The following is a 23221-nucleotide window of genomic DNA, read 5'->3' on the forward strand; positions in this document are numbered from 1 at the left end:
AGGATCCAGTTCAATTTTGGGAGCAAGAGGGCAGTATTTACTAAGGTTTTTTTTTCTTGCCAAATTCTTTCCAAATGCATATTGCCCTGCTCTGAATTCCCAGAAAGCTGTTGTCTCAATTGTCCTTTTTAAACCCTTTAACTTACCACATTTTCATTATCCCAATGAAACATTCAGTCCATATATAAATTGTCTCTCTAATACTCTTCACATCTGTTCTCAGTACACAGGGAATTAGAAATGGCTCCTTCTGGCTATCCAGATGTGTTTTAAAAGGTCAATGACCTGAAGAAAGAAGAAGCTAGGAAGATGAAGCAGTTAATAAGAAAGAAAAGAAAAAGAGATTAATTCCTCAACTTGAAAAGAACAAACCACTGCACTTTCTCTCCTCCCCACCTCCCCCCCCCAAACACACACACACACAACCAGTAAATCACTGTTTAGAACAATGGAAAATAAAAGAAATGTCTTTTCCAGCTTATTATCAATGAAATCCTTGAAAGGTTCCAAAGAAAAAGGTTTAAATTACAAGCTGGAATCTCCTGGATGCCATCTTCCCCTAAAAGCAGGACATAAATGCAAAGGAATGTTTAAAAAGAAGGATTTAAAAGAAGACAGAGCCAGCAAGTCTTCCAGCAGGGTTGCCACTGGCTCAAACTACCAGTTTAATGGATTTAGTATAATGATACCACTGTAAAAGTAGGACCAGAAATCTCATCTTGTCTGAAATAGACCCAATGCGCTCTTCCAGGAAGGTGCGCTACAGGAAACTAATTTTCCTAATTCAAATCTTTTAGAAGTATTTTGTGACAGTGGAATTGTCAAATCTCGCTGGCAGATGTTTCGATCATGGTATTTCTACCTCACTACTATTTAGCTCCTTAATAATTTTGAAATGATACATTTATTGCCCTTGTTGCAGTTATCTTAATGTGTGGAAAAGTCTGGAGAGATGACCGTCAAGCCCTGAAGCTAAAGGAGGGCATATCTGGCATTCAGTTAGCACCCCATTCCCCATTCCTCATCCTTGGCTTTATCCTCTCAGCAATTTCAGAAAAACAAAGACTGGCTGAGGGTAAGAGGCAAAAGTCCACCTGCCCAGTTGACCAATGTGAGGATACCAAGTATGAGCTGCAGAGAAACAAAAAGCTAGAGGACTGGGCGAAGGATGCATCCTCACCAAGGAGAAAATCTCTCACATTTCAAAACTTGCTTTTAAAAGCCAAGTTTATTAAAACTTAGCTGAGCTAAAATTAATCCCTATAAAGAAAGTAGTAGAAAAATATATAGCATCCAGAATTAAACTGGAAAGAGGGGCCAACAAGAACCTTGGATGGATCTGGATCATGCCTAAGCAGAGTCACTCTGTTTGTGGGTGCTGGAAGGCCCCTAGTTGTCAAAGGAACTGTGGGAGAGGAAGCAGAAGAGACACCTGGAATGCTGCTGGAAGAGAAAGAAGAACCAATCTGAGCATGGGTAAAAGCCTTTATTAAGGATTACTCTGTGACAATAAGGGCAGCAAAATGCAATTATTTTTCCACCCTTGTCATATCTGCATATAGCTGGCTGGTGGTCCTACTTAAAATGATTTGGTACCTCCATGGTAGGGAAGGTTCAGAAGAACATCTGTAGCCTGTTATCAATATTATTTGAGATATCTGTTGGATAAAGTTGCTTGGATCCAGTCTGAGTTGGACTCTGGCTGTGGAGGTTCTGGTTCAGTTACTGGGAAGAGTTCAAGATGGTTAGCCCCTTGATACTTTCTGAGCTCAGTTGTTTGTTTTCAGATATTTCATTACCCAACTAGGTAACATCTGTAGGTAAACAACTAAGCTCAGAGAGGACAAAAAAACTTCCCAATTTAACCACGAGCTACATATAGTCTCTTCTCATTCTTTTGCAATATATTCTGCACAGAGCTTCCATACAAGATTATTAAGAGAATCATCTCTGAAGATTATTCAGAAGCTGCAACTTATCCAAACTGCAGCAGCATGGAGAATTAGGGGCATACCATTGCACCACTGATTTCTAATAGGTTTCCAGGTGCAATTCATGTGCTGGTTGCCACCTATAAAGCCCTTATACACAGGGCAGGCTTACTTTTTCTGTCCATCCTATGAGATCTCAGAGGATGGGCATTCCTATTGAAGAATCAAGGATCGCACTGAGAATATTTGACAGTGCCAATGGAGGACAGAAACTATGGTTATCTCATTAGCCTTTCACACATGCAACTGATATAAGGACTGCCACATTAAGGCAAATGGAATACATTTGGCAAAGGAGTGAACTTCATATTAGTAGCTCTTAGTGCACACAAAATAATTGAGCCAAGGAATTGCTTCAGATGTTTGATTCCCTTGTCTAAAGTGACACTCTCCAAATATATTACAAAATCCATATCCATATTTTCTAGTTACTGTAGTCATCCCTAAACATTTGAAAGGTGCCAAGTTGGAAAAGAGTGCATTTTACTTTTGAAGGCTGAACTCTTATCCTGGCAATCTTCTTGTAGCAAAGTCTGAGATCTTTGTGCAATCTTGCTCCCTTTCCAGATTTTCTTGCAGGCAAGATCTTGGACATTTAGTATTATGTGGTTTTAATATAACCTTTCACCGATTGGTTAAAAATCTGAAAAATGAAGCAAGCAGGGTTCACCCACCTTTAACAGTGCAAAAAGGGTTTTTTACTTCAAAGATAAACCATCCTTTTCCAACTAAATACCAGATGTTAAACTGGTATAACTGCTTTTGGCAGAAGAGTAAAAGGAGCCATTAATTGTTTCCACATTGTGAAAACAGTTATTCTAGTGTTTGCAAATACAAGTTGCAGAACACCCAGGTCAATCAGAAATGGCTATAGAATTTTTCCTGGATCGTTTTGAAAGGTAAATGAATAACTTATGCTGGTAAATACCTAACACCCACCATCTTCTTAAAATAAAGCTTGTTGTCATCAGTGCACTTCCTGTGAGATATTAAAGTAGGTATACTGTGGTTTTATAATTACATTTATACAGGTGTTTTCTACCACATGATTTCAGGTAGGCGAATATAATTGTTCAACGGAAAACTTTCAAAAGGAATTACTATCTTAACTACTTAGTTGGATGGACACATTCTGCCCCCTTAATTCCGCTGCAGTACCACGTGGGGGTTATATTTGCATGACATGCTATGTTAAAAAGTTTAGTTAACAAGGATGCATGTGCTTTCATTTTGTCTTCTGTTGTTTGCTGCATATTAATCAAGGTTTGAGGCTTGTTGAATTGTAGAGTTTTCCTTTAGAGCAATGTTTCCCAACTTCAACAATTTTAAGATGTGTGGACTTCAACGCCCACGGGTGTTTGGGGTGATGTTGGCTGGAGGCTTCTGAGAGCTGAAATCCACCCATCTTAAAGCTGCTGAGTTGAGAAACACTGCACTAGAAGGAATTTTAGGCTCATTTCTTTTCATGCTGCACCAGATTTCAAATAAAATGACCAACAGGGTCATTTATTCAACTTTCCATAATATACGATAAGCTGGTATACCAAATAATTTGTAAGGTCTTGCTTTCTTGTGGATTCTGGGAATGAAAGACCAAGTCACATCCTAAAAGTTCCCAGTTAGGGAAAAGTAATCCCACCATGTCAATAAATGAGCCAAATTTTAGCAAGAGTAATATGCATAAATCCTTATTGATTGAAGTACTTATAACAAATTTCTTGGGTTCCTTTTGGCCAGAAAAAACCAAATGTTTTCTCAGGTCAGAAGGAGGTAAAAAGTACTAATCCCCCCCTCCCAGGAAAATACATCATAGTCTATGTCTGGTAACATATTACCGTTTCAGCACTGCAGTTTCCGAATGGGATGACTTAAAAGCAGATACCTTACAGGCACTCTTTAAAATCAAAACAGATGGGTGATCCTTCCTTTATTAACAACAGCCTCTGGGCCAAGGGCAAAACAAAATCCTGTAGAGAACAGTCATTAAAAAAGAACATTAGCAAAAATTATTTCTCAACACAATATAAAACACAACAGGGGAGCCTATTACTTCATCTATAATGTATTTCCCAAGAGGTACAAACTCTGTGTTCTGCTGTAGCTTAACAAGGATATAAATCCATTAGCTGTTAAACATCTTTTTCAGACCTTAGAGCTGTTGTGTGTTCAGCATAAGCTAATTGACAGGTTTGTGTAATCTGAATTAAATGTATATGTCTCCAGCCCCCTAACTGTATCACGTTTGGTGGTATATGTTACTTATATAAAATAGAAGATAATTCAATGGTAGTGGTGGCTTAGGGCATATGTGGTGAGAATGCAGCATTCAGATAATAATAATAATAATAATAATAATAATAATAATAATAATAATAATGATGATGATGATGATGATGATGATGATGATGATGATGATGATGATGATGATGATGATGATGTTGGAAGGGACCTTAGAGGTCATCTAGTCCAACCCCCTGCTCAGGCAGGGAACCCTGTACCATTTCAGACAAATGGCTGTCCAGTCTCTTCTTAAAAACTTCCAGTGTTGGAGCATTCACCGCTTCTGGAGGCAGGTTGTGCCACTGGTTAATTGTTCTAACAGTCAGGAAGTTTCTCCTTAGTTCCAGGTTGCTTCTCTCCTTGATTAGTTTCCATCCGTTGCTTCTTATCCTGCCTTCAGGTGCTTTGGAGAATAGCTTGATTCCCTCTTAAGCTTAAGCTTAGAAGTTTAAGGAATTCTTGGTAAGATGCTTATTTTCAGTCAAGCCTACTTTTGCAGGTTTTTACTTTTATCTCTACTTCATAGCAAAAATAAACTGAAGGTGCTCAAACTAGAGTGGAAGTGCAAATTGAGATTTTTGATAGATGTTGGCTGCTGTAAATGACGGAATTTTAAAGAAGGTAAAAAGTTGAAAGAGACAGTAGCCTAAGAGCTTAATTTTCAGCTGCTCTAATTATCTGGTGGTCGCATGTCCCAATGATATTTTTCCAGGATGTTTAGTTCTTACAATGATTTCTTTGAATCAGAAATTATATCCAGGCTTGGCTATGTACCACAGAATTTTAGCAGTATCAGGTAGATGGTTATAGCCATTAACATGAACAGGACAATCAATACTATTCATAGAAAGGCAGATTAAAAATCTGGAATGATATGCAGAATAACACAAGTCTCTTGGGGCAAAATATTTTTCGAAGTATTTGTTACAAGAGAAAAAATTCAGCATAAAGCAAAATATCTTAGAGGCAAACTTATGAATATGTTTATGTTGTTATTTGGTATGATCTTCCACCTGGATATACCAAACAAAGTGAGCAAAATATGCTGCTAACCTTGGAGCTGCGTAGTACTTTTAAAGCTGACCTGAATGTCCTTTTTTTTTCTTGGCTGTCACAATTCGTCTTCTCAGGTAGGTCCACCATCATCCAATGGTTATCTTGGGTCATTCTTTACTGCTCCCATTCAAACCTGTGGAGCGCGCTGCCAAAAAAACAGTTTTCATGGCAAAATCAGCTGTTTGTCACAGGAGAAAACGATCGCCTTGTCACTCAGCCCGCCATTTTAGGACTCCTCCCAGTGTATTAATTAGCAGCAGAGAAGTATTGCATTCACAGGAATTCCAAATAACATCTTCCAAATCACTTTGAAGCATGCCTGTTCTATATTTAATACTTTCTAAATCATGGGCAGCATGTGTAAATACTGGCTGATGTGAAGCAACCAGTATTTTGTGAAGCCCTCTTATCCAAACATTTGAGCTTCCCAAATATATCTGGTTAGTGATTCTGTTTTATATTCATTGCTCGCACTAAACATTTATTTATTTATTTATTTTATCTCACCTTTATTGCTTTATAAGTAACTTAGGGTAGTGAACATCCTCCTAATTTCAAATGTATGGCATCATTATATTTCCTTTACTTCCGGATATGCCAGCAAATAATGGAAAAACAAAATATAAGGCCTTAGCTACATTTCCAAAAGCCTTGTATACAGATGTCAGAGTCCCTTCCAAATTTACTTTTTTGTAATTTCTATTGAGATTAAAGGGAAGAATCCAGTAAATGAAATAAAATATTGCTTGTGTCCTTATCCTGCCTGTTTTCTTGTCTGAGTTCCTGAAATCACTCAACTACTAAGTCTGCCAAATTCATATTCATGCTAAACAAACTGCCCTGATAAAAAGTATGATGATAACAATAGACTAATTTGTCACCTATGGTGGCACACTTAGGAACCTCCACAAACATTCGTGCAACATTAATTGCTATCAAATAATATGTAGAATAAGTTGACCTTTTTTTTGGCAGCTAAGACATAATATATGGTAATCTATAAGGTTACTTCAATATTATGCCTGGAAAATTAAACTTTTTAGTAAACTGTAACCATACACTTTAAATGAAAGGAGGGTTAGATAGTTCACCAACAAAGTCACAACTCTTGCTACCTAGAAACTGTGCTGTAGTCAAGTTTATCCCAATATCACAATCTCACCACCTAGTTGGATTTATAACACTGTAGGCAAGATCATCCAATTGTTGCTTTTTAGCTAGGTTTTATTAACCTTTTCAATGTTTTTCACTGCCTTGGGTTTTGTAAAATAAGAAAGGCAGGATATAAATATTTTTCCCCATAGTATGTCTTACTGTATTATACTTACAAGCAGGGTTTTTTTTTCTCATAGAACGCTCAGAACGGAGTTCCGGCACCTTTTTTGGATGGAACCTTGCAAGGCGGGTTGTGAGTTCCGGCACCTTTTTCTTTTACAAAAAAAGCACTGCTTACAAGTATTGCTGGCCCAATTGATAAAAGAAAGCTCAGCACCATATTCGTTGGAAACATGCAGACAATGGCTAAAATGATGGGCATGATGTCTTACTAGCATTTCTGGGGAGCACTGTGGGAATTAAATCAGTAATATAATTAAAATGTTTAATGCAAAGCAACTTATGCGAGAACAAATTTGCCCAAGTTCTCTCAAGTTTGGAGATTCAAGCGATGTATATAGATAAAAGATTCTTATTTATGTCGCATGTCTATTTTTAGGAGGAAATAGCCAGGAGTTTCTTTTGGGTAGTGCATCTGGCCTGATGGGGGATATGTTGGGGGTTTTTATTGTGGTTTTTTACATTATTATTTATTGTTTTAGCTAATGGGCTTTGTATTTAATTCTCTTTTTAACTTTTGTACCTTGTATTTTATATGTGTCCTGTTCACCGCCCTGAGTCCTTCGGGAGAAGGGCGGTATACAAATATAATAAACTATAAACTGTCTCCCCTGGCCAATAAAACCTGTTAAAATCACCAGCGTGCCCGTATCCAGAGTTTCTTCATATGCATTTCAAAATGTGAGCGGCACTCTTTATCTACTGCATTATTTAGAAAGATTACATTTTTACGCTTTCCCAAACAATTCAAGCCCGGCAGCGTCATGATTGTTGTCACTTAAAAGCGGAATAAGGTAAAATGGATGAAGAGCCACCAAACCACCCTGTTTCCCTTTCTGGAACGGAAGGAGGAAGAAAAAAAGTTGCATCAACTCCTGCAGCAAACTACACACACACACACACACACACACACACGAAAAACCTCCTCCGGACGGGGAAATTCAAAGATCCGCCGAGGGTTAAAAAAAAAAAAAAAAGAGAGAGAGAGAGAGAGAGAGAGAGAGAGACTCAAATCTCGCGATAATCGGGAGAAACGCGGCGCCCGGGAGACCGTTGCTCGGCAACGAGACGCGGGTAGTCCGGGCTTGTCGGTAGTCTTCAGCCCCGCCGTCATGGATGCTGAGACGCTGCCTTACGCGCTGGACCTCGTGGCCGGCAACGGGATATGCTTGAGCCCGGAGAAACGGGCCGCCCTGAGGAGCTCCCTGCTGCTGGTGCGCAGGGACTACCGTTTCGAGCAGGTCCGCCTCTGGGGCCGCATCCAAGGCATCCGAGGAGCGTACTATATCGCCGAGGGCTTGGGACCAGACAGGGCTGGGCTCAGAAGCCGCCTCTACAGGTGGGGAGGGTGGGTTGGCCCTATTCTTCCCGTGCTTGAACAGGGTACAGGTAGTCCTCTACCTATGGCCACAATTGAGCCCAAACTTCATGTTGCTAAGTGAGAAATTTGTTAAGTGAGTTTTGCCCTAAGTAACTTAATGCCAACTGCTTGTGAAGCTAAAATAATAATAATAATAATAATAATAATAATAATAATAATAATAATAATAATAATAATAATAATAATTAATAATAATAATTAATAATAATTAATAATATAATAATAATAATAATAATAATAATAATAATAATAATAATAATAATAATAATAATAATAATAATAATAATAATAATAATAATAAAAATGAAATAAATGAAACAAACCTTTAGATGACCCTGACTGTTAACTACAACCAGGGCTTTTTTTCTCATAGAACGCTCAGAACGGAGTTCCGGCACCTTTTTTGGATGGAACCTTGTAGGGTAGGCAAGGCGGGTTGTATGACATGTGTGAGTTCCGGCACCTTTTTCTTTTACAAAAAAAGCACTGACTACAACTGTTTTGGAGGGAAACTGAACATTCATATTTGTGTGTGTGGGGGGGTGTTGTCAAGTATTGTGATTGGTTAAGGCCCTGTGGGTTCAGAGTATAAATTACAGGCAATTGCCTGCAGTTCTCCAGTTCTAGTTTGAGTCAGTAAATGATATTGTAACTATGCTGGTCTGCTCCTTGCCTATTGAAACCCACTACACAATATTGCTCATAAGCGGGGTACTATCTGTAGCTGAAAAGGCACAATAGCAATCCGTATGCTTCTGGAGCTTCTGCTGTCCTAAAGAGCTGAAACTAGTGGACAAAAGATAACAAAATAAAAATAAAAAATGATTTAAAAAGAACTATTAAGAACTTTGCTTTCTTTTTAAATGATGCCAATAATAATAATAATAATAATAATAATAATAATAATAATAATAATAATAATAATAATAATAATAATAATAAAGTTGGAAGGTACCTTGGAGGTCATCAAGCCCAACCCCCTGCTCAGGCAGGAAACCCTATACCATTTCAGACAAATGGCTGTCCAGTCTCTTCTTAAAAACTTCCAGTGTTGGAGCATTCACCGCTTCTGGAGGCAGGTTGTTCCACTGGTTAATTGTTCTAACTGTCAGGAAGTTTCTCCTTACTTCTAGGTTGCTTCTCTCCTTGACTAGTTTCCATCCATTGCTTCTTGTCCTGCTTTCAGGTGCTTTGGAGAATAGCTTGACTCCCTCTTCTTTGTGGCAGCCCCTGAGATATTGGAAGACTGCTATCAAGTCACCCTTTGCCCTTCTCTTCATTAAAGTAGACATACCCAATTCCAGCAACCGTTCCTTATATGTAGCCTCCAGTCCCCTAATCATCTTTGTTGCTCTTCTCTGTACTCTTTTTAGAGTCTCAACATCTTTTTTACATTGTGGTGACCAAAACTGGATGCAGTATTCCAAATGTGACCTTACCAAGGCATTGTAAAGTGGTATTAATACTTCACGTGATCTTGATTCTACCCCTCTGTTAATGCAGCCCAGCACTGTGTTGGCTTTTTTGGCAGCTGCAGCACACTTCTGGCTCATATTTAAGTGATTGTCCACTAGGACTCCAAGATCCCTCTCACAGTCACTACTATTGAGCAAGGTACCGCCTATACTATACCTGTGCATTTGGTTTTTCTTGCCTAAGAGTAGAACCTTACTTTTTCACCATTGAATTTCATTTTGTTAGATAGTGCCCAATGTTCAAGTCTGTCCAGATCCTCCTGTATCTTAAGCCTATCTTCTGGAGTGTTGGCTATTCCTGCCAGCTTGGTGTCATCTGCAAATTTGATGAGTTCCCCATCTATCCCCTCATCCAAATTGTTGATGAAAATGTTGCACTGGGCCTAGAACAGAGCTCTGGGGCACCCCACTACACACTTCCCTCCAAGTAGATGCAGTTCCATGTACCCACACTGAGTACAGCCCGTCAGCCAGCTACGAATCCATCTGGTGGTGATGCTATCTAACCCACATTTTTCTATCTTATCAAGTAGTAGGTTATGATCTACTTTATCAAATGCCTTACTGAAGTCCAAGTCCTCTGGTCCACTAATTTTGTCACTTGGTCAAAGAATGCAATAAGATTTGTCTGACATGATCTTTTTTTGGCAAACCCATGTTGGCTTTTAGTAATGAATTTGTTTGCCTCTAGGTGTTCGCTGATTCGTTATTTTATCTTTTCCAGAATCTTCCCAGGTATTGAGGTCAGGCTGATAGGCCTGTAATTTCCTGGATCCATTTTTTTTTCTTTTTTGAAGATGGGAACTACATCAGCTCTTTTCCAGTCCTCTGGTAGTTCTCCAGTGCTCCAGGATCTTTGAAAAATATAGTTTGGTGGTTCTGAGATCACATCTGCCAGTTCTTTGAGAACCTTGGAGTGTAATCCATCTGGTCCTGGTGATTTGAACTCGTCTAGGCTGGACAGATGTCACTTACCATTTTCTTGCCTAACCCAACTTCTCTTCAGGGACAGGATTTTCATTTGCAGTTTTTACTATTGACCTGGAAGAATTAGGACCATTTTACAAATAATCAAACTATTTTTAAAAATCTGTTAATGTAGGCTCAGTAGAGCAGTATAATTCACTCTGCAATGTGAAATGACAATTACAGGTTTCTCAGACCAGGAATTGGATTCTGCCAATTTCTTTTAAAAAAAATAAAATCCGTGATCAGGAATGATTTATTAAGTAAGACCAACTAAATATGAACAAAATTGTAACAATCATAATTTGTCATCACTTCATCTTTTAAGCAGGCAAAATAAGGGGTATGCAAATCTTCGCAGAATGGTGTTTTGCAATGGGTGGGAATGCATACAAAGAAACACTGCTTGTATCTTTCTTCCAGGGTTAAATGGATGCTTTGTAAGTTACGTGTGCATACTTGCATAATCATTTCATGTTACTTTTTTCCTTCAAAGAATTTAGTCAGGTCTAACAATGTACTATAAAAAAGGAAGTGAGGCAAAACATGGAGAGAGAGAGAGGCTTACATTATGTTGAAATCTTAAGGTCTGTACAGTCAGTCTTGGAACAGAAGAAAAGCTACTGAACTAAATAAATTAATGGGAAATGACTGATTTTCTGTGATTTTCCCACATTTAAACATTCAGTACTATATTCTTATGAAAGAACCTTTGTGGATTATAAAAAGAACAAAAATAATTAGCAGTGTTGATTTTAGTAAAATAAGATTGATTCTGTTAACATGTTACATAAATAAAGGCAAATAAAAGCTTCAGTGAATCGATAGGGACATAGACCTGAAGGGTGTTTAACATAAAATTAATGGTTTGATATGTTCTTTTCATGTTATGATTTTGCTTTTAATGATTTTATGTGATTATTGAATATGCTTGAGACACACATAAATCATGTTAATGGATAAAATCAATATACAGGAATTTCAAGTATTCAGAGCACATAGTTACATTAAGAAGTTGTAATGTCTACAACTGCCATAAGGTCTAATACAGGGTTGTCAAACTGCCGGCCGGATGCGTCATGCGGAAGCCACGCCCACCCCATTGCCGGCAATGGCAAAACCGTCGTGATACGTTGCATGACGTCACGTGACATCGCGAGTTTGACATGTCTGGTCTAATACCATATCCCATATGGCAAATGAAGAGGAGTGGTGGTGGTGGTGGTGAGAGAATGGCTACCTACTTGATTCATGGCAGCATTGCAATTGAAATTGAGATTGTTTGGCTTAAAATTCAATCTGTGAGCCATTCATGCTGTTCCAAGTCTTTTCTGCTGTTCTATCCTGTCCTATTCCCCACTGTAACTCTTGCTTGTCAGCTGTTCCTTTGACAATTTTAATGGGGATTTTTGATGGACCCCATAAATGTCTATAAAGAAGTTTCTGATTTGTTTTCCTTGTTTAATGATACTAAACCCTTTTTATTTTTTTTGGGTTGGGTGGATAGCTTGAATGGTGTGGATTGGAGTCTTCTGCCACCCCCCTCAGAAGAATTGATTGCAGTCACTGCAGGATTAAAGGGACGTTTCCAAGGGGACCCGTCTTATGAGTATGAATCCTCCGAGAAAAAAGAAGAAGGTGAAAGACCATACGAAGAAGAAATTGGAGTAAGTCAATGAGTGATCTTTTGATCTTTGTACATAATTGTTTATGAATATTCTATATCATTTCTATGGGTTTTTTTAAAAAAATATTTGTTACAATGTTCTTTTCATCATGCTTATTTACTTTTGGGGCATTTCTATCTCGTCCTTTGTCTAACCTGATTAGAGAATGTGGGATTCCCATTAACCTTTCAGATATTTGTCAAACATTCTTTGCCTCAAGAATGAACTACAGTACTTAAGAATGCAGTATATGTTTTACATTTACTTTGCTATAGATGAAATGTTGTTTTTGACCTTGGTTTCAGTGACACTGAGACAGGAATCAACATCCTGTAAATTAAACTAGTACCATAGGCTTAGGCAACAGATTTAATTTTCCATCCATTCTTTTCTCTCACAGCGACCTTAAGACAGGGGTACAGTGAGGTCCAATGGCCACATTAAAGCTTGGAGTGACTCCAGAGCTTTTTGAAAAAAAAGGAAAAAAAAGTTTTTAAAAAAAGGAACATGGGGAAATCCAGAGAAAGTATATATAGCCTTAATAGTCTTTTGCCTATCCTCCTTCCCCACTTCCAATGTTTAAAAATATTAAATTTAAAAATAGACATTCTGTTGATCCTTTCCTTCAAATTCCCAAAGGAAGAAAACTTTTCGTTAAATTAGAGGTTCTGTCCTGCTGGTCATTTGTTTCCTTCCTTCCACTCCCCAAAAACCAAGGCATGTACAAATCAATTTTAACAAACTGCAGATGGGTTAATTAGCTGTGGGAAGTTCAAGATATGTCTTCCATAATTGAATCCTTGGGTGCTGCTGGCCTGAAAAGAACTGATGATATGAAAAGCTAGTTGACCGAAAAGATAGTTCTGTCTGCTGTTTCCTCTTCATTTTTCTCAGCTGATCATTCTTTATCCAGCTACAGATGGAAGAAATAAAGAGCAGGCGTTGGTAGGCACACTCAGAATTTGGGTATTTTAGACTCTCACCCACACATTTGCCAGCAGCAATTTTGTGGAATAGTGTAACAAACAAACAAAAAAAAGACTGTGTTCTCAGTGATGTACTTTTTTTGGAGAAAGAAAAAGATTTGTAGGCAGAACATGACCCCCTTTGCCCAAAATGAAAAAAACAAAATCCTTTGTTTGTACGATTTTTAAATTGCTAAAGATTTATTATAATGATAGTTAGTTTATTATCCTGGTTGGCACATAAAGTGGTTTAGACTGGATTTTTTTGTCTTATCAACAATTGTTAAGTCTGGGGTTGTTCTTATTATTCAGATGGTTCACATGTATTGTGAGCTTCATAGTGATGAAGCCACAAATAGCAATCTGCTATTTTGGCTAATTATTTGGGATAAAATTGCACGCAAAAAAATGACTAAAATAATGGGAAGTACATTTCTTGTTTTTTTCCATTGTTAGCAATTTCATGTTGATGTTTACTCCAGAATGACTAATACTAGGCAAATGGGTGTTGTCCACAAAACTTGAGAATTAAGTTTCTGACTAGATGAATAGCTATTCTTACAAATAGAAGGAATGGAGATGGAAATATGCAATTATTTTGTTCTGGACTGGGAGTCTCTGGCCTATGTAGGTTTCTACATAAAAATTCTACAATTCTCTACTGTAGATTCTTTTTCTCTCCAGGTACAAGATTTTCACCTCAGATTAGCAGCAGAGAAAATATTTTCTTCAAAGTACTCAGAAGGAGAGACCTTTTGAGTGCTGAGCAGGGAAAATGAGATTCTTATTCTTGCAGCAATAATGAAAGAATAATTCCTTATTGATTTTCTTTACATCGGGAAAAGAGTTCTGAATATGATCGCTTTAAGAGATGGGAGATTACAAGAGGTTTTAAACTCACATTTAGCCCTGCATCATTTGGCAGGGTAGAATTGGGCATTTTTCCCTTCAGCTAGAGTTTCTTCCCCACCCTGAGTTATTCTTAATAGTCACAAAGCTATTAATCAGATATGAGAAAACATGTTGAAATGACTGAATGTGAATGGAAACTTGATACTTTCAATACAAACATGTTCAAGCTGACTTTAGTTATAGATTTTTTCTAAGGCTTAATTTTTTTCTGATGAATAATGGATAACTAAGTACAAATCCTACGATCCTTGTTCACTGAGCTTACAGTTTACATAATATGGATGGAAAAGCATTGAAGAAAAATACAGAATATGAAGTATACAATATACTACCTTTAGTATGAATATTAATTTCTCAGTACTTTCCAAGGATTGTTATAAACACAACACATTACATTTACTCATGCTATAATTAAGGTCCACATCATTCAGGCCAAATCTACATTATATTTAATTGGGATAATGGAAAAACTATTTTTAATGGCTGTGTCTAAAATAAAGCTTCTTTCATTCTCCCCTAAAATACTCAGACATGAGTAAAGTTAGGAAAAAAATTAGCCTGCAATCTTGATTTGATTTCTCTTTCTTTAAAATACTTTAAATTTTTTGGTTAATATTGCATTCTACATTTCTATTTGATATAAAAGGAAAATAATTTTTAAATGTAAAATGACTGAATTTTTATATTTGCCTTAGAACTTCTTAGTGCAGAGTATAAGTGCAAGGTATATATTTTTTGCATCAATCAATATCAGAAATTCCTGTGACCCAGTGTATATTTACTTCATTTTTGTCTACTTTTCTATTAAAATAGCACTAACAATTGCTCAACACAGACTAAATTTTTAGATGTAGACAATCGTAATTAATGTAAAATCAAGTATAAATGAAGTATATTGAGAAATAAGTCACATTCATCAGATAAAACCAACATAAGTTTAAACCAAGGCCAACAGAGTTAACCAGGCCTTTGATGAATGTGGATTTCAAAATGTGGCAGCCACTACTGAGATATTCTTTCTCCTATTCCTGCCAAATTTGCTTCTGTTGATCCCTACTTTCTCTACATTTTAAAAAACCTAGTCAGGTTCCTATAGAAAATTATTATTATTATTATTATTATTATTATTATTATTATTATTATTATTATTAATTATTATTATTATTAGGCAGGAAACCCTATACCATTTCGTACAAATGGCTGTCCCCTCTCTTCTTAAAAACTTCCAGTGTTGGAGCATTCACCGCTTCTGGAGGCAGGTTGTTCCACTGGTTAATTGTTCTCACTGTCAGGAAGTTTCTCCTTAGTTCTAGGTTGCTTCTCTCCTTGGATCAGTTTCCATATGTTGCTTCTTGTCCTGCCCTCAGGCACTTTGGAGAATAGTTTGACTCCCTCTTCTTTGTGGCAGCCCCTGAGATATTGGAAGACTGCTATCATGTCCCCACTTTTTATATAGATCTTTTATATAACCTGATCCTAAGCCTACAACTTGTCTTTGACTTACGACCACAGTTGAGCCCCAAATTTCTCTTGCTAAGGAAAACAGTTGTTAAGTGAATTTTGACTCATTTTACAACCTATCTTGTCACGGCTGTTAATTGAATCACTGCAGTTGTTAAAAGTTAGCAACACGGTTATTAAGTGAATCTGGCTTCCCCATTGACTTTGCTTGTTAGAAGGTTGCAAAAGGTGATCACGTGACCCCGGGACACTTCAACCATCATCATCAATATGAACAAGTTGCTAAGCATCCAAATTTTGATGGAGGTGCTGTAACGGTCGTAAGTGCGAAAAATGGTCATAAGTCACTTTTTTAGTGCTGTTTGTAACTTCAAATGGTCACTAAGCGAATGGTTGTAAATTGAGGACTACCTGTATTTATTATAATTAGCAATTTGTATCTGAAAATGAATCCATAGTCCACAAAGCTTTTATAATGAGGATATCACGTTCTCCTTATAAGTGGCCCTAAGTTATCTGTGTGAATGATGATGGACAAATTAAAGTTTCTGCAGACACCCCGTGTCGACTAGACACAACATGAAAGTATAGCAGTGATGGCGACCCTTTTAGAGACCGAGTGCTGAAAAACTGCCTGCCCCCTGGCCTGCTCCACCACCTTGCCCATTCCGCCCCCTGCTCCGTCTGCCCTGCCCTGCCCCGCCCACCCCACACTTCAGCCCCGCCCGCTAGCAGGGCTACCCACTGCCTCCACAGCCCACCGCAGCAGATTGCCCAGGCGGCCCTGCAGCGCCATGGTGGCCACGCCCCATGCCCCGCAGCAGCATCTGCACGTAACGGGGTGCGAGTGCGGAGTGTTGTCCCTGCTGCCTGGCTGCCATGTCCTAGGCTGCGCTGCTTTGCGTGGGCCGCGCCTGGGGGCAACTCTCCTCCAGGAGGGCTGCTGGTGAGGAGGGCGCCATGGGGGAGGTGGGGCTGGGGCGACAGCACATGGGCCACAGAGAGGGCAATGAGTGCCACCTCTGGCACGCGTGCCATAGGTTCGCCACCACTGAAGTATAGTATTCTGAAGAGTTTACTAGTTTGGTGTCTGGATTTGAAATCTCAGTTTCGCTCATGATTTTTATTAGGTGATATTCCACATTCCCATTTCAGTTTTCTATTTGCAGAATGGGATTTAAATTATCCCTGTCTATTAGGTGTAAGGATTAAAAAATAATGAAAAGACTCTGATAATTTGTAGAGCTAGGCACTAAGAGTGATAAATAAAAATGACTTGCATGTTTTATAGCAGTTGTAATTAATTCCCTTTGGGAGGCGATTATGGGAATTTGTTTCTGCTATCTACAGCTCATAGACACAGTGAACATCAATTTTTTTGCATAGATAGAACAATACTGGCAGACAATATTTTAGCAAATAATAGCACAAGAACCTTTCAGAATACCAATATTTTCATTAATGGGCTATAGGTGACATTAGAATACCACTTCATTACTGTTTGTATTGAAAGACTGTTTCTAGTCTCACTGAATATTTGTATTGCTTCTTGTGGAACACAACTAAATACTATTTGTATATGGAATAGTTTTCTCCATAATACTCCATAATTGTATTTTCCTTTCCATTTGTAATATAAATAGGGTATTTAAGAAGGAACAAAGTTACTTCCTCTTCACTAATGTTTTTGCAATGAAAACATCTTAAATACAGTAAATATATCTGAATATATCGACCTCTAAGTTCATTAAGAGGGAGATAAACTAATTTTAAAAAAGAATTAATATGATTGTTCTAATTAACTTTTTCATTAGTAACCTAGGAATAATAATAACAATAATTTATCATTTTTTTATGCTGTCTGACTTCCAGTAACTCTGGGCAGTTTTCATACCTATTAGATTGAAAGGAATATTATTCTGTCCCAAGTCTCATTCTTATCAAATATAGAGAATAGATTTTAATGTTTGCTTTTTCTTATAGCCCTTGGTCAAGGAGGAGATCCGTCTGGTAGCCACAATACATCAGATAGATCAAGAAGTTGGCATTGTTCCACGGGGCGCATATGTAAAATCTCCACTTGGACCTGTGCATGTGAACAGGAGCTTTGAAGGTAAATCTGCATTGTCTCTGAACTCTAAAATGACTGTAATCACATATGTTGGGTTTTTAAAATTTTGTTCAACAGTTAGTCACAACTCATATATGACAGACATACCCGTGCACATGGCAGATGCACAAGTTATGTATTGTGCATATAAGGAAGCAGGATGTGTGTAAAACACACACAAAAATGTCATGTTTTCAGAATAGGAAAGGATACGTTATTGCTGCTACTCAATTTTTTATGTACATCGAGCATAATGTTAGCATTTAGAGTTTCTCCACATCGCTCTTCCACTTTTAGTTCACAAGAGCAAAGGGGAAAGATATGAATATCAAGCCATGCAGTTAAGTTTCCAACTTCTGCTTCATGGTTTATAAGTTCACGTCTAACGTGTTTATTGGTTTGAAATCTTGGTGGCTGTTGTTGTATGGAACCCTCCTGAGGAAAGGGCACTTTCTTCTTTAAACCACACTGACCCTTCTCATTTAACAGTTTGGAGGCATGCAGTATTCTTTTTCTTTGTTCTTGCAAAATGTACACACACACACACACACACACAAACACTCAGGCTTTTTTTACCATCTCAGTTGCAGTGTCTATGTATTGTGCAAATAAACAAAAAAATAATGAAAAGATCTAGATAGAAGCTCCTCTTTCACCCCAGTGTTGTAAGCTACTGTGAAGAAAAGAGGGGAAAAAAGGGACATGCAGTCTGAACTCCTTGTTTATTATCTGGCAACGGTAGCCATAAAATAAGGGGGAAAAGGCATCCTTCTCCAAGTTCATGTTTTTGCTCAAGACATTCTAGCTATTCTAAGAAGTGCTGTTACCATGCCGGCTAGGTTACAGTAGCGCACTGGGAAACTGAATTCTCTTGTATACAAGAGCGTAAAGCAAGGGTATGCATACAGCTCTTTTTCAGATATTTTGTGTTACGTAGCTCCAACTGATGAGAAGAAACATGGAATTTGTCCCAAACATCTGGAGGGCAGTAAGTTTCCTCTCTCTGCAGAATATAGTCTTATATCTCCTGAGTTATCCTATGCTGATGAGTACTGCTTTCCATCTAGCAATGTACGGGCTTAGCTGGATGTTCACATTTGCTGAGCTGACATAAACTTAGCAGAGAAATATGTGTCTTCTCCTCTCAGCTCTTTTATGACATGGGTTAGCAGGGCCTCTTCATAACTTTTACGGGTGGAGATTAGGGCTGCAAAGTGATATCATTAATAGGTCAGGATGGCTTTTTAGCAGAAGAGTTTGGGAATTTCTTTATTTTTAGTGATTATATCCCTATTTTACAGTTAATGTAGTTTTCATATTTTCCCATGTCAAAATGGTGGGAAGCTGTCCATGTTGGGTTTTCACAGCCGGAGAGATCTCCGAGGCGCAGAAATGTCCTCTGAGTTTAGGCATTGCAACATTTCATGTATGCTTCAGAATTCTGTTGGACTTTACCACTGAAAGATTTTCTTTGATCAACTCAAATTTGTTAGTGTGAATGAAATTACTTAAAACGTCTCACCACCCATTTCTAATTATTTGTCCACTTAGATAAATAGCACCATCAGTGCCTCGGGTATGGTGGAAAAAATAAGAGGGAGAAGCCGTATGTATACAAGCCTTAAGTTGTACAAGTAAAGCAATTGATTAATTAATCAGTCAAATAAAATGCCTAAATATTTCATAGGTCAATTAAGAAAGTGAACTTGCTGTAAGTTGAAGAATGGAAATACATTACTAAAAGAGACTACTGAGGAGTGCTGATTTCCTTTTTTTTCACTTTCATCAATAGGTTTGTCCCTGACAGAAGCAAAAAAGTTAAGCTCCTATTTTCATTTTACTGAGCCTGTAAAATTGAAGAATAAAACTCTGCTGGAAAAAGCTGACTTGGATCCAGCAATTGACTTTTTGGATTCTCTTGAACATGATATCCCTAAAGGTAGGAAAAAGTATTATCCCAAATGCAAACTGGAAAAGACAGTGGGTGGCACTTGGGGCCCAGTAAAGAAGAGATATTTGCCTTTTGTCGTGTAAAAGAAATAATGATTATTTCATATGTTTCACTCAAATGTGTTTTAGCCATTTAGCTTTTGGATTAACCTGCAATTCTCTTATCCTTAAACTGAAATTGGAGAGGAATGCACAAGACAATACAGGTGCATATAACTAAATTTATTTTTTTGACTCAGACTGAATTGAGTGGGAATTTGTGTATAATATTCCCATTTTAAAAATTTATTCCTCTCAGTATATGAATTTACTTTGAAGAGGCATGACTTTCTTTCATTACAGCAATTCTCAAAATAAAAAAACGAAATCAAATAATATATTTTACGCTATACAAAACCTTGTAGAAGAGCCCACATGCCTTATGGAAGACCATCTTTGAATTGTTAAAACAGCTTGGTGTGGCAGCTTCAGAAGATTCAGTAGTTGTCTTAATATTTATCTGTATGCACATCGACACTTTTACTAGAAAAGTTTCTGAACTTGCTGAGCCTTTTACAGGTCACATCTGTTTTAGCACTTTAAGGAAAGGTGCTATATAGTGCTAGTATATTTTGTTAAATACCCCTTTCAAATACTTTCACTTCCCTGTATACTTTTTTTCCTAAATAAAAGCTAAACAATAACCAGTAAATCAGATTCCACAGAAAAAAGTATGTAACACATGCAAAAACTAAAAGGCTGCACCAGTGTTCCATTAAGGATGTAAAAAATAATCACAAATTCCTTTTTAAACAGAAATAATTTGATGAAATGAAAACCATCAGGAAATAGATGGGCTTATATTGTCATTTTTGTAATAACTTGTAACTTGAAAGCTGTGTCCAAAAAGTACAGGTTAATCTTCAACTTATGGCCACAATTGAGCCCAAAATTTATATTGCCAAGTGAGACATTTGTTAAGTTAGTTTTGTCCCATTTTACAACCTTTTTGCTACAGTTGTTAAGTGAATCACTGTGGTTGTTAAGTGAATCTGGCTTCCCCATTGACTTTGCTTGTCAGAAGGTCACAAAAGATGATCACATGACCCCAGAACACTGCAATGGTCATAAATATGAGTTAGTTGCCAAGCATCTGAATTTTGGTCATGTGACCCTAAGGATGCTGCAATGGTCATAAGTGTGAAAAACTGTCATAAGTCCCTTTTTTCAGTGCCATTGTAACTTTGAATGAACTGTTGTAAGTTGAGGACTGCCTGTATATGTTATGGGTAGTAGTGTACAAAAATATACATGTTGAAACATCACACATAAACTTAGGAGAACTAGATATGGTACCAATTTTATACAAAACTGGACAGAATCTACTTAAGGATCGAATTACATTGAACTGCACATTCCTTTTTTCACATAATGACAAACTAAATGATCGGTGCTGTGAGTTTTTAAACAAAAGCCATACAAAGCCTGTCACATCTTTTCATTGGGTAGTTTTGCCTGCTTCATGTGTCAGCACCCTGAGCTGTTTAAACTCTTATGTTTCCTCCTAATTAGGAAGGGTTTGTAGCAGCCGGTGTCCTGCTGTGTGAGATAAGACTACCAGTGATAGAGGAGCTTTTATGAGCATTTTACATGCCCCTTCCATCCAATATTGCTTTGTCTTATCTAAATGTGGTCTTGTTAACTCTAACCTTCTATCTTGAGGTTTGGTTCAAAGTTTTCTTTGATGAACTGTTGCACTTAGCCACACAGTCGGCAATCTGCAGCAGTCTTGAGCAGTGGAGAATTGTGACCATACACTTGCTATGGTATGCAAAAATTGTAGTTCCTACTGTAAGGCAATGAAAATCCGCAGTTCTTTAACCAATGCCACTCCTTGTGCTTCCTTGACTATATTTAATAAGATGTTAAAGCAAGATGCTCATAGACTTGAATTACGAATGCTAGGTTTAAGGTAGGAATTTGATTTTGTAGCAAAGATTTTTCCTTGTCTCTGAATTTTTGTTTCATTCTTTTTTACTCGGCAACTGTATTACATTTAGCAAACCTATGTCATTTCAAAGTTGGTTTGAAACAATTGTTTTTATTTCAGGTTGTTTGTTTATGAGCTGAAATTGGTAAATTGGAATTATGGATAATTTTAAATTTTAAAATACTTTAAGCCCAGGGATAGATTTTTGCCTTTAGATATTATTGCAAAAAAGTAGAAAGAGAAATAAAAGTTATCATAGTGAATCATTGTCTCTTTTAAAAGATTTAGACCAGGGGTCTCCAGACCCTGGTCCCTGGACCGGCACCAGGCCATGGCATGCCAGAAACCGGGCTGCACAAACAAGTGAAGCCCTATCCATGGGATGCAGATAGTATGAGAAACCATGCCCCCTTTGATCTCTGGAAAAACCTCTCTTAACGGAACCAGTTCCTGGTGTCCAAAAGGTTGTTGTTGTTGTTAGTTGCGAAGTCGTGTCCGACCCATCGCGACCCTATGGACAATGTTCCTCCAGGCCTTCCTGTCCTCTACCATCTTCTGGAGTCCATCTAAGCTCACGCCTACTGCTTCAATGACTCCATCCAGCCACCTCATTCTCTGTCGTCCCCTTCTTCTATTGCCCTCAATCTTTCCCAGCATTAGGCTCTTCTCCAGTGAGTCCTTCCTTCTCATTAGGTGGCCAAAGTATTTGAGTTTTAGCTTCAGGATCTGGCCTTCTAAAGAGCAGTCAGGGTTGGTTGGGGGCTGCTAATTTACACCTTCCCCTAGCATTTTTGACCAGAGTGATTTTTCATCCCACCATTCTTTTTAATATCACAAACTTGTCTGTCTCATGATGAGGGATTATTATAATGAATTATGTAATGTAACATAATGTAATGTAATACGATACCATACGATACCATATATGATAGATAGGATAGATAGTACTACAGCCAGATGGATTTGCAGTTGGCTGACCAACCACAGCATATGGTCCTCAGTGGAACTAAATTTATATGGAAGGAAGCGTGGAGTACCTCAAGGTTCTGTCTTGGACCCAATAATCTTCAACATCTTCATAAATGACCTAGATGAGGGGACTGAAGGGGCATTCATCAAATTTGCAGATGGCACCAAGCTAGCTAGAATTGCTAATCCTTTGGAAGACAGACTGAAGGTTCAGAAGGACCTTGACAGACTTGAGCATTGGGCCCTATCCAACAAGAAGTTCATTGATGAGGAAAAAAAATCCCTTACTTTTTTCACCACTGGACTGCATCTTTGGAAGATAGACTTAAGATTCAGAAGGATTTTGATAGACTTGGGCATTGGACTGTATCCAACCAAGATGCAGTTCAGTGATGAGAAAAGTATGTTTGTGCACTTAGGCAGGAAAAACCTAATGCGCAGAATAGGCAGTACCTGGCCCAACAATATAAACTGTAAGAGGGATCTAGGTTGTCCTAGTGCACCACCACTTAATTATGAGCCAGCTGTGTGTTGTAGCTGCCAGAGAAGTCAATGCAGTCCTAGGCTGCATCAACAGATACAGCATCAGGAACATGAGAAGTGATAGAACCACTCTGCACTGCATTAGTAAGACCGTACTTGGAATACTGCATCCAGTTCTGGTCACCATGATACAGGTGCTGGGACCTCAGAAAGAGTGCAGAGAAGAGGGACAAAGATGATCAGGGATCTGG

The 23221-nt window shown here is 37.9% G+C and overlaps 1 protein-coding gene across 1 annotated transcript in view; it reads left to right on the plus strand.

Moving 5' to 3' along the window:
- Positions 1 to 7774: 7774 nt before the first annotated feature.
- Positions 7775 to 23221, plus strand: part of RSPH9 (radial spoke head component 9) — a gene marked incomplete at its 5' end in the record, with an annotated part of 30817 nt that continues 15370 nt past the window's right edge. Inside the window, 4 exons of the mRNA XM_081334631.1 lie at positions 7775 to 8001; positions 11992 to 12151; positions 17473 to 17602; positions 19392 to 19538. Of these exons, the coding sequence (XP_081190757.1) occupies positions 7775 to 8001; positions 11992 to 12151; positions 17473 to 17602; positions 19392 to 19538 (664 nt within the window). The remainder of the gene's footprint in view (positions 8002 to 11991; positions 12152 to 17472; positions 17603 to 19391; positions 19539 to 23221) is intronic.

The sequence above is a fragment of the Vipera berus genome (genome assembly GCF_964194415.1).
Source record: "Vipera berus genome assembly, chromosome: 1".
In the NCBI taxonomy this organism is placed as follows: Eukaryota; Metazoa; Chordata; class Lepidosauria; order Squamata; family Viperidae; genus Vipera; species Vipera berus.